Below are 11,379 nucleotides of genomic sequence, written 5' to 3'. Positions count from 1 at the left end.
ATAGCTTCAGGCTTCCATTAGTTATCAACAAACTACTCTTATTGATAGACAAATATAACCAGAGGGAATACAGAAAGCAGTTTTCAAATGATGGTCTCAATTATTATCAAAAAAAGAAGCTGTGCAAAGAAACGTTTTCCTTTTTTTAAATAGATGATTAAACACACTGGTCATGACCCAAAACCTTTAAATGTGGCTGAATTAAAACAGTTCTCCAAAAAAAGAGGCTGGAATTCCTCCACTGCCATGTAAGACTCTTTCTGAGTTATTATAGAAATTTAAAGGAAGTTCTAGACACAAACAGTGGCAAAAACACTCTTTTAGGGCAATTACTTTTTGTCATATTGACATGTTTTGGGTTTTTTACTCTGCTAAAGGAAATGATGATCTCATTTCTTTCTGATATTAAAATTTGTCAAAAAAAGAGAAAGGAAATCTACTAAGGGACAAATATTTTTCACAGGAAATAACTTTAGTATAGAAGAAGCTGACCAAGACAAGTTTCCTTTCAACATTTCTGAAAGTAGATCATAAAAGTGGTTACCTCTGAAAGACTTTTAGCCCAACTACAATAAAGAGATCGATCTGGTCGGTGAACAAAAATTTACAATAGTGTATTGCTTGTTAAAATGCCAGAAAGTTTTGGTACCAAACCTATTTAGAAGCAGAAGATAAGAGGAAGCTTTCTAGGCGAGAAAAAGGAGAGAAGTACAAACTAGAGAGCGAGCACCTACAGGGATCAGGAGAGTGGATAAAAGATTGATAGATTGCACTGTAAAGATCTGCTGCCGATGCAGAAAATCTTTCGCGGTCTAACCAAAGAGCATAGCTCAAGAGAAAACTCCTCCAGAACATGCTGGGCCACAGAGGGCTCCGATTGTTGAGGTTTGGGTCAGGAAGGTGCAGGGTGGGTAAGGTGAAACATACAGACAAAAAAATAAAGAAAAAAATTAAGTGAGTGGGTTAAAATGCGTGAGTCTCTTATATACCAACACGTCAAGTATGGACAAACACAATAGTTAGAGAAGGAGTCACTTGGATGGCACTGATACCAAGAAAATCAACCAAGTCACAGCAGGACTGAAAGTTAGCGTGGTACAACAGATTCCCCCAGGGTAACGGTGAAGAAAAGGGGCCTTTCACTGGACAACAGTCCAATCTGTTGAGACTAGACCAGCAGAAAACGGTCCTGCAAAGTGCATCCTGGCTGTGTGTTAAATGTTAAGTGGATATTGGACAGAGTGCTCAAACAGACTAGGCTAGCAGTGTGCGCACATGTAGAGTGCAAGAGCTAAGTATGATCACGTAGTGCAATGGTTGCAAAAACTAAAGCAGATCTAGAGAAACGTCTCGGACGGTGTGGCGTCACAACGTCGATCATTTCACACAGAGAAAGAAGTCTGCGTGAGAGATCTTAAAACTATTTACAAAAAGCTGCCAGAAGTAACAATATCTCTTCAGGACAAGGTGGAGGGAAGCTGTGGAAACAAAAGTTTGGTTTCTCAGAGGAGTCTTCTACCCGGGACCAGAAGGGATCACCAAAGGCCTACGTGTCATAATTTACAAATGTCTGCTCCCAAATGGCTGCTGCTTTTTTTTTTTTTTGGCTCTCTTTTACCAAGTTTTACAAACTTTGTTTGTCAGTACGTTGTAAACGTGGATTAGAAAGGAGTTCGGACAAATGATGAAACAGTTCTGTTATGTAAAGCTAAATCTGTGTTTTTATGGATGCATTTTTTTTTTTCATTTTCTTTTTTTTCAAGCATTTCACTACCAAATGAGCGGCTTACCTCTCTGCAAGAAACAAATGAAGAGGAAGCTGTTTCATCAGTTTCCATCCAAGCTAAATAAATACATAAATAATCAATTAATTACACCTTACCCTGACCATAAAATAATGATATGCTTATTATACACATGCCAGTGATACTGCATAGATTTGCAGTATTTATGATTGACGTAACATGGTACAAATTGGTTATAAAAAAAAAGACTAATAACCAGACAAGCTAGACAATAGATGATGAGCTAACTAGTTGTTTAAATGGTTAGCAAGATTGGTAACAAGATGGTTGTTTGCTTAGCTTGGTATTTAGTGAGTTGAAGACATTCTTCTGTACTCATAAGCATTTTCAAAAACCTAGCTTGTCACGATAATACGTCCATCATTAATTACGTCTGATAATTACGTCTGCGGCAGAGGTACAACAGACTGAGCAGGTATCTGAATCCTCAAAGACACAAATTGACTTACTCTCAATTGGTTATTTTCCATCATGTAGTAATGGGTAGGCTTAAGTTACATGTGCTAGTTTGGGTGTTTTAATTCTAAAAGCACAGTGTATAATGAAACATAATCTAATTCTCAAACGAAACAAAAAGGCAGCAAACTAATGCGAAGGTTTGAAGTGTGTCTTCTGTGTGTGTGCAAATGAGTAGAAAAGTACAACAGAACTGCTTCAAGAATGCCCAATACACCACATTAGAGGTTAGTTAAATTTTCCAAAAGGTGTGCCCAGTAAAGTGTGGGCCGTACATAAAGATAACTTTGTAAAATTCAGATTAATAAAGTTCACCAAGCTGAAATGATCATATCTGAAGACATGTCTGTCTTCAGATATGGTTAGCTCTGAAATAATCACATTACCAAGTGTTTGACTGGAATAATCCCACAATCAGATTAACTTCCGAGTAAATGTCAACTTCCCTTGACCTTTATCGACCCAGGAGAATAGTGAACTTTGACCTGTGATGATTATATAACGTTAAGGCCGACGCTTTCGACTCAAAGCCCACGTTTAATTCGGAACGACTTGACCAAGCAGCCTGCGGTATCCTAAGCGGTTAAGTCGAACTACAGCTACCTCCCTCCCGCTGAAGCCGCCGGCGCCTCTATAACACCATGAACACCTTATTTTACATTCATGAGCAATGAGTTCGGCTCCGGCTTCCAGCAGACTGGGGACGTTGCGGAGCATGGAGAGTTTGTAATTAAGATCTACCGGGATGGTCGCGTAAGAAAAAAAGCAACAACCAAAAAACAAACAAAAAAAGAAAACAATCCCTTTCCTTCCACCTTCCATCTGTCTCTCGTTTTCTGCATCCCACGATGCCTCGTGGGTCTATCCACTACATCTACTACATTCACAGCAGTTCACTTGCAAATATGCAAATCTTTGGGCAAAACGTGTAAAGTGTGCATTCAGCATTCCTGCAGCTGACAGCGCAGTGGACAACTGCTGCGGACGGGAAGGGAGAGGTGAGGATGGAGGGACGGATGGAAAATCCAAACTGGAATGGCACTTTAACTGTGAAAGCAGGTGGAGGGTTTGGTGGCGGGCGGCGAGGATCGACTAGCTGGGGGGAATTGGCAGAGAAAACGTCATTTATTGAAATGTTATCAGCAAGATAAGGCAGATTATTAAGTGATGTTAAGATTAATATGCAAAACCAGTTTTTCTTTTTCCATTTCAGCTTAGATCTTTTTGTTATTTTTTACAAGTTTCACTACTATGTTGTGGTTCTCTGTGCAACGGTTCCAGATCAGATCTGGCTGCGGACAGCTGGCATCTGTGTGGCTCAGGGTCCCCCCTCGTATTTTCTTTCTATTTTTTCTTTTTTTAATTATTCTACTCGTGCTACTCCGTTTCCCTGTGACCCAGAGCTATCTCATTAGCTCAGCCGCAAGAAGAGCTGGGAGTCGCAATGCTAATCAGAGCAGCGCGCGGTGGCAGCTAGCCGGCCCGGATGAGCCTCCGAGACGACAGGGGACCCGGAGCTGCACAGTGACAGGAAACCCGCTCTGACAGGCTGAGAGACAGGAAGGGGGACCAAATGCGAAGCTGCATCTGAAGTGACTCTGAAATCTGTCAAATGTCTGAGGGGAGGGGGGAGACATTTGTTTCAGGCAGAGAGTTTATTTGCTTACGGTTTGACAGAGCTGCAGTTTTAACTGGAGCATTAGGGACAAATAGTGGTGTAACCTGAAAGATAACGAAATGTGAAATTGATTTCGGCTAAATCGAGAATGGGATTTTACCGCATTTCAAATCGGAAAGTCCCGTGAGGCGCATGACATGTCCTTGGATTTTTCTACTATTCCTCTGATTCAATAAGCGTCGTGGGATATATTGATGAGTGAATAAATTAAGAGCCAGAGCAAAAACCCTAATAAATATATGAAACATTTTTTGGGGGGAATTAAAAAAAAAAAAAAAACAATAATTCAACTCCAACTGTATCACATTGTCTCCCCCAACATGGTTGCACACTAGGAAAGCAGTTAAAAGCAGTTGATAAATGGCCGATGTGCTCACAGTATGCAGAATTGGGTTGAAACAAAAACAAAAACACACAACATTCAAGCCATCAAAAGTCACAAAAGTGCAACAATCCCACATTCGTCATGATTGTATTCCCCCTTATGGGATAGTTTCCATTCGCATCTCTATGCAAAATGAAAAAGAAAGGAAACATCAACATAGATTTTGTGTTGGAATCAAAAACAAGAGGTTCTTTTTCAGGCAGTCATGATAAAATATTTGCACCATCTTTCCGATCCAATCTGCTCGAACACGTTAGTTTTTTGTTGCTGTTTTGTTTGTTTTTTAAAAGGTGGTTTTATTCGATGATTATATTTCAGTTCATGGCTCGGGCCCCAGTTTTGTTACATTCGAATTCAATGGATTTGGTAACGTACAACACTTTTGTACAAACTGTTTCTGCATTTTTGCAATGCAAAGACACAAAATCTTGCCAAGTATTTTTGTTCATATTTCCATTGAAAATATCTTAGAACGCTTGAAATAAGACAAAATGAACTTACAAATAACTTTCCAGCAAGATATAAAAGATATAAGAGCTTGCTTAAGATCAATAGTTTCTAAATATCGATGATGAAGTACTCGTTCCCATGGCAGATTATTTCACCCTATCACTAGTCCTTTTTTTTCCCATCAATATTAAGGATGAAACAAGCGTCTACATCTTGCTGAAAAGTTACTCGCAAGTTAGTTTTGTTTTATTTCATGTGTTTTAAGATTCACTATAGAAACTAGAGGAAAGATACTTGGTAAGTTTTTGTGTTTTTACACTGTGGTTAGGAACCGACACTGTGCAGTGTGGCTTTATGACGTTGTTCCCTTCGGTTTTGAACCAGATAGTCTACTATTTAGGTCCTAAAGAACTGAAAAAGGGTGCACTTACTTTATACCCTGACTGCATTACATAGACAGAGAAGAGTTAGTAGAGAAAGCTGCCGTTAGATACACAGGACTCGTACGGAGGCGGCGCCCCGCTGGTCTCCTCTGACCGGAGAGACTCTGCCCGTGGCTGAAGGGCAGTTCCACGCTGGAGGTTTTTGGTATCGATTGTTCAAAGCTGCACCGTATATATATACACCCCCCCCCCCCACACCCCCCTCTACCCTGCCTACCTGTCCTCCACCCTTCAGGGGGCTTTCTTTTTCTCCACCGTTTCACCTAATGAATGCTGGCAAGGCCAACTGGCACAATGACTGGGCATGCTGGGAGTCGAAATCCTCCCTCGCCCCCCCGACCAGCTTCAGGAACCTGCGCCCTCACCCAGCTGCATCAGCGAGCGTTGGACTGTCTGCTACAGGGCATGTAGGTGTTGGTGGGCGGATGGAGCAGCCGTGAGAGCGTTGGCGTTGAAAGCCCCCGGATTGCGAGGCTCGTGTTTTTTGTTTTTTGTTTTTTTTTTCCCTGCAACCACTGAGCAAAGAAAGTCGGCATTCAGAGATGCGTGATCCTGATATTTTATGTAGGTTTTTAATGTCGTTCGCATTCGGGTCGCATAGACGAAAGAAGGAGCGCGGTCCTGAAAACCCAGCAGGTGATCCGACAGACGGAGGAGAGTTTTCCCGGTGAAGCAACAAATTCCTAGGTATTTCTGTGAACGTTGGTTAAAAATTCATAAATGAACGACGGCAAGAGATTCTGCATAATTTAGGGAGCGACGTCAAGGGGATCCGCTCGGATTTTCCGTTGACAAGTTTAATTTTGTTGTTTTGGAATCATTCTCCCAAATTCTGAGCATTGACCAAAAAAAAAAAGGCATAATTTTCTAGGCATTGAAAACTCAAAGGAGAGAGTTCAGGGGTTCTGTTAATAGATTGTAAGCAGTTAATATCTTACTTGAAAAGATTAACTTTTTAGGTAAGAAAAATTAATATCTTTTCTTATTGATAACCTAAAATCTACACTTTAGGTTACACCTAAAGTGTAGATTTTAGGTTTACACATTTAGTGTAAACCTAAATTAGGTGGTGACCAAGGTGGACTTTTAACATCTCAATACCAACTCTGGACTGAGAAATGACATATCAGTCTATGCAAATGTTATTCTGGAAATATTTAAATCATTCATCTAACCACACAGAATGTGACGATTATTGACAGGAAATTGAGGTGGCGATTGGATTGGTTTTAAAAAAGAAAAGATCCCATTTGATCTTGTTCCCTCTGGGACTGGCTTACAGCGTCCAGCCCCGAGACCAACTAATCTGGATTTATTCTAAATGAAGCTGTATGCTGCAGGTAACTCCTTATAATCTTCTAACAAAAGCTGGCTTTAAAAATTACACACAGCCCCTTTTAAAAGCTTTGTTTTTGAGTTTTTAAACACTCATCGTAGTCGATGTCGTCGTAGAACTGGCCAAATGCACTCCGAGTGGGCAGCGCTGGAAGGTTCGGGTTCCAAGTTTCTAAATGAATGCTGCTCAGCCTCCTTTGTCGAATCGAACCTGCACTTGGGAATTCAGATGCTGATTTCCAATTTCCAATCGACGTTTCTGGAGACTTTCCCAAGAAACCACATTTTACAGAAGCAGCTAGCTGACAACGTTTGTTGTTTTTTTTTTACCGGTTTTACGATTTTATCTGCTTCACTTGTTTTACCGTTTAGCCGCCCTCCCACCCGCCGACTACAAAACACCGACCGTCGCCAACGACGACACAACCCGCGTCCTGCGGTACAGGAACCGATTAAACACGAGGCGCAGACTGCAGCGAGGGTTTCTGTGGGTGACTGTTGGAGCTGAGAACAAGCCGATTTCTCACTTCAAAAGGATTTGGGATTGTTACCTCCAGCCGAGAGCTAAGATACTCTTCCACCAAACAACAGTTGCTAAATTCCTACTGTGAAAAAAGATTTGGGAACAGAACATGTAATTCCACGAAGAGTGTGAGTCTGTCTGTCTGTGTGTGTTCGTGAGCCGGCGTGTGTGTGTGTGTGTGTGTTTGCAATAAAGCCTGCCATGCTGCGTTTTGTTTTCCAACTCTCTTCATTAGCTTAATAATTATTTTTCTATTTCTTATTAGTCTTATCTTGAGAGGCGCCAGGAGCGTAGGAACTGCAAAATGTGTGTGTATGTGTGTGTGTTGACGGAGTACATGTGCTTGTTCTGTATGCAAAGTGTGAAGAGAGAGAAAGAGCTGTTTTTTGTGTAGTATTTCTAACAGTCTTTTATAGTTTTTTTTTCCATTGTTTCATTTTTTCTTTTTTATTTTAAGCTGTAGAAAAAAAATCACAGATAACATTAAAATAAAATAAGTAAGTGCAGTTAATGGATACAAAACGGGCGAAGTCGCCGGGGTCCGTGTGACCAGTTCTGTCCAAAACCAACATACGAACGTGAAAGCTGGCATCTTCAGTCCCATGTGCGGGAGAAAAAAAAGAAGCAAAAAGCAAAACAGCAGCTCTCTGAGCCCCAGTTCTCACCCTGCAGTGCTGCCAGGAAGATGGATCCTCTGAGTTGGTGGAAACGCACATGGATGACTTTCAGAATAAAAGAAGAGACTAATGAATAATAAAAAAAAAGTTTGCCAGTTTTTTTACGCGAGCGAGTCCTCCCTCTTAAGAACGCGGGAGGTCATCCTGGGGTTTGTTGTTCTGTGTTTGAGCTGTGTTGGGTTGCAGGGCAGAAAGAGTGCCAGAGAGAGAGAAAAAAAAATGAAGACCTCTCTGCCTTTTGCTTTTATTTCAGTCCAAATAAAACACCGATCCTTTACTCTGAGCTGTTTCAGTTTTTTTTCTTTCTTTCACCCCATCCATCGGCTGCTCACACAGTCTGCAGAGTCAGAGCGCACGGGAATAATAAAAAAAAGACCAACAACGCTCTCCTTCGCTTCCCACACATTTTGTTGAAGTCACCTTAGACATCCAGTCTTTCCTCTAACATTTCAGTGAGCTCTAAGAAGTTTTCTCCAAGAGAGAAAAGCGCAAAAATGTCTTACTTTTTTCTTTTTCTTTTTTTTTTCCTTTTTCCAAAATTATGTATAGCAATAAGAAGGATTATTGTTCTTTAAAGTAGAAAAAAAACGGGAAGAAAGTGTCGCTGCGCAATTCTGTCGGATGGCCCGCGGAGGCGGCAGGCGTCTCGGCGAAGGTCGAGAGATGCGAACTCCCCCTTTTATTTTTTCTTCGGAGGAGAGCCTGAGAGCTGCAGCAGCATCTGCTGACCGATTTCCCACGAACGCCCCGAAACGCCCCGTCGGGCGAGAGAGGGGGTGGAGAGGGGCGTCGATTGTCAGTCTCGATCCGCATGGCGTCTCTCCCCGCAGACGCCGCGTCGTTGTTGTTTTTCTCCCACATAGATTGCAGCTGAGTGCGGCGGATGATATTTCCTCATGTGTTTCATGTAGGAAAGAGAACACACACAAAAAAAAGAAAAACGGCAAGAAAAAAACATTGAGTATTTGAAAGCACTGACTAAGTGAATATTAAAGACTTTCCCCCCCGACCCCGCTGGACTGCTTCTTCACCAAAATGACTCACTAATTTAAACGGGTTGAATACACAGAAAGAAAGTAAGGCGGCGGAGTGTTTCGTCGAGCGACTCAAGCACGGTTTGGCAGTGTCCAAGACCCGCGAGCTGCGCAAGAGCAGCCAGGGTTCACCGGGATGATGCAATAGAAGACGGATGTGCGAAGTGTGTACTGCTGCAAAATGTGAATGTGTAATATTAAAGAAAAACAACAATCTAGCTACTCCTCGTCTCCTCCTTTCCCCCCTCTTCTCCGATGGAGATCCTCGAAGCAACCGTTGAGGGTTTTTGCTCTTTAACGGTTTTGTAGCTTCTCCGGCCATTCCTCTCTCCTGCCACTACTCCTCTTCATCCTCCACCAGTCGTCTTCCTCGTCCACTCCTCTCCTTTCCGACCCTCAGATGTGCCTCTTCATGTGCAGGGCCAGATGGTCCGATCGAGAGAAACACCTGCGGAGCGAAGCAGAGAAACGGTGTGAGACAGCAAATCCGGGAAGTTAGGAGGCAGCAGGAAAAAAAAAAAAAAAAAAAAAAAAAAAACAGCATCCGAAGGGAATGCAGCAACAATTACAACATTGATTTGAATAAAACAACTAATTTATTAGGCCTGGGAGTCTGCTGATCAATGCCAAAATCTGGATTTGTTGGCTCCAACTGCGCCACATGCCAGACCTCTTTAATACCCACCGGCTCTGTGTACTTTCAGAGACATTTCCATAATCCAATGTTTCGTCAACTTCCCACTGGAAGCACGTGCTATGCTGGAAGTAGCTCACACTTCCAGCCCGCAAAACACCCGTATCTTATCTCTGGATTTGGGAAAAATGCTCTCACGTTGTTGAGATGGTGGGCCTCTCCTGGGCTGATCACAGATCCTCTTCTTGCTCCATTTTAGTCACCAGAATCCAGCCAGTCTAGAAACTGTGCAAGCTGTCTGCAACTTCTTTGACAATGTTGTCTTCCAACAATTTGGACTGAGAAAGTTATGTCATTGTAATAAATCCCCAACATGATGTTTGTTTTCTATGTCACACAAAAAGAAACACTTGTATTTGCGGGGGTCAGAAACCACAGACCCTGACCCCCGATACCCGTGTTTCGCTAAAGTCAGTGAATGCTTGCAGCCCTGCCTAAACGCATGTATAACTGCATATTTTGATAGCCTAAACATGTTAATACGCATCAACAGATCTGTCACAATGACAACATTTTACTGGACGATAAATTGTCCCAGAGGTTATCGCGATAAACGATGCGATGCAGTAGGAATTGAATGGCTATAATGTAAAAAAAAAAAACATATTCTCAAACATCAAACTTTAAATTCTAAATGAACATTTTAACACTGGAACTGGAAGACATTTTAAATATCCAAAATAAATAAACAAAAACAACAAACTACAAAATGATTATGAAGGACAACTTTGCCTTCAAAAACAGGCTAGTTGAGACCAAAGCACCAGACTGAAGACTTTTTGCCCTCTAGCTTTTGGTAGAAAGAGGGAGAAAAAAAGAAAAACAATAAATCATGCAAATGGATATTATTGAGCCTGTTTTAATTTATCATGTGATTAATTGCTCATGGCGACAAGACAGATGATTTTGTTCAGTGGTATCTGTGCTGTACTTAGTAATGTGTTGATTGATTAGTTAATAAATAAAATTTTTTAAAAAGAAATAGCACATTGCTCCCTCGTGATGTGCCAGAGAGCCTTTGGGAGTAAAAACAAATAAAAACAACGATCAAACAAATGAACTAGCTTTCATCAAGACTTTTAGAAGGTCTGTCGATGTCAATGGAAGTAATCAAACGGTATAAAAATAAAAGCACCGCACTTCCAGACGTCATAACTGATGGTCAAAAAGCAAAATGCTGCACTCCATTCTTACTCAAGAGCCGCTTCAGAGCCAGTCGAGGATGATTCTTATCGAAACGAAGATGACAAATGCATCTGGAGCTAAACACCGGGCCGGCGGCCAGAGTAAAAACAGCCACAATCTGTGTCACAAACAAGTGCAGAGATGATAGTCCCGTAGTTACGAAACGGCTGCATTGAAGCCGACCCGCTTCGTAGTCATGCGCGAGCCGTGCCAAGATCTCACGACGAGTAAAAAAAAAAAAAAAAAGCCCAATTCGGCTTCACTGATTTTCCTAAACATGCCTCCGTCATGGCCGTAAATCACAGCCAGACCCTCCACGACTCCTCCAGCTCAGAGGGAAATGCAACTGCAGAGACTAATTAGATATGCAGAGTGAACAGGCGGGGCTGCGGCTGGACCATTTAACACGCTGCAGCTGGTGACATAAAACCAGGTGATGGCTTTTTTTATTTGAAAAAAATAAAAATAAAAATACAATAAAGCCACAAGCAGTTCGGTTTTACAACGTGCGCTTTATGGGTTGTGAGAGTATTAAATGTTGAACGCCGTCTGTAATATTCAAGACGAGCGATTCAACTAAAGGAGAAGAGGAACGGGTGAGAAATTACAAATTCAATTTGCCAGAGGCTAAATTCATTATTAATTAGTCGATCCTACTCTTTGTCTTTTTCGCTTGTTGCTCCATCCAGATATGAGTAGACACACAGATGAATA

At 41.7% G+C, this 11,379-nt stretch overlaps 1 protein-coding gene across 1 annotated transcript in view; it reads right to left on the bottom strand.

Moving 5' to 3' along the window:
• Positions 1–5,721: 5,721 nt before the first annotated feature.
• klf7 (Kruppel like factor 7) overlaps positions 5,722–11,379 on the bottom strand; it is an 81,408-nt gene continuing 75,750 nt past the window's right edge. Inside the window, exon 4 of the mRNA XM_023336776.1 lies at positions 5,722–9,234. Coding sequence (XP_023192544.1) covers positions 9,183–9,234 — 52 coding nt within the window. The 3' untranslated portion in view covers positions 5,722–9,182. The remainder of the gene's footprint in view (positions 9,235–11,379) is intronic.

This window comes from Xiphophorus maculatus, chromosome 7 (assembly GCF_002775205.1).
Source record: "Xiphophorus maculatus strain JP 163 A chromosome 7, X_maculatus-5.0-male, whole genome shotgun sequence".
NCBI classification, from domain to species: domain Eukaryota; kingdom Metazoa; phylum Chordata; class Actinopteri; order Cyprinodontiformes; family Poeciliidae; genus Xiphophorus; species Xiphophorus maculatus.
The sequence above is the reverse complement of the archived record's forward strand: the minus strand, read 5'-3'. Positions and strand labels throughout refer to the sequence as shown.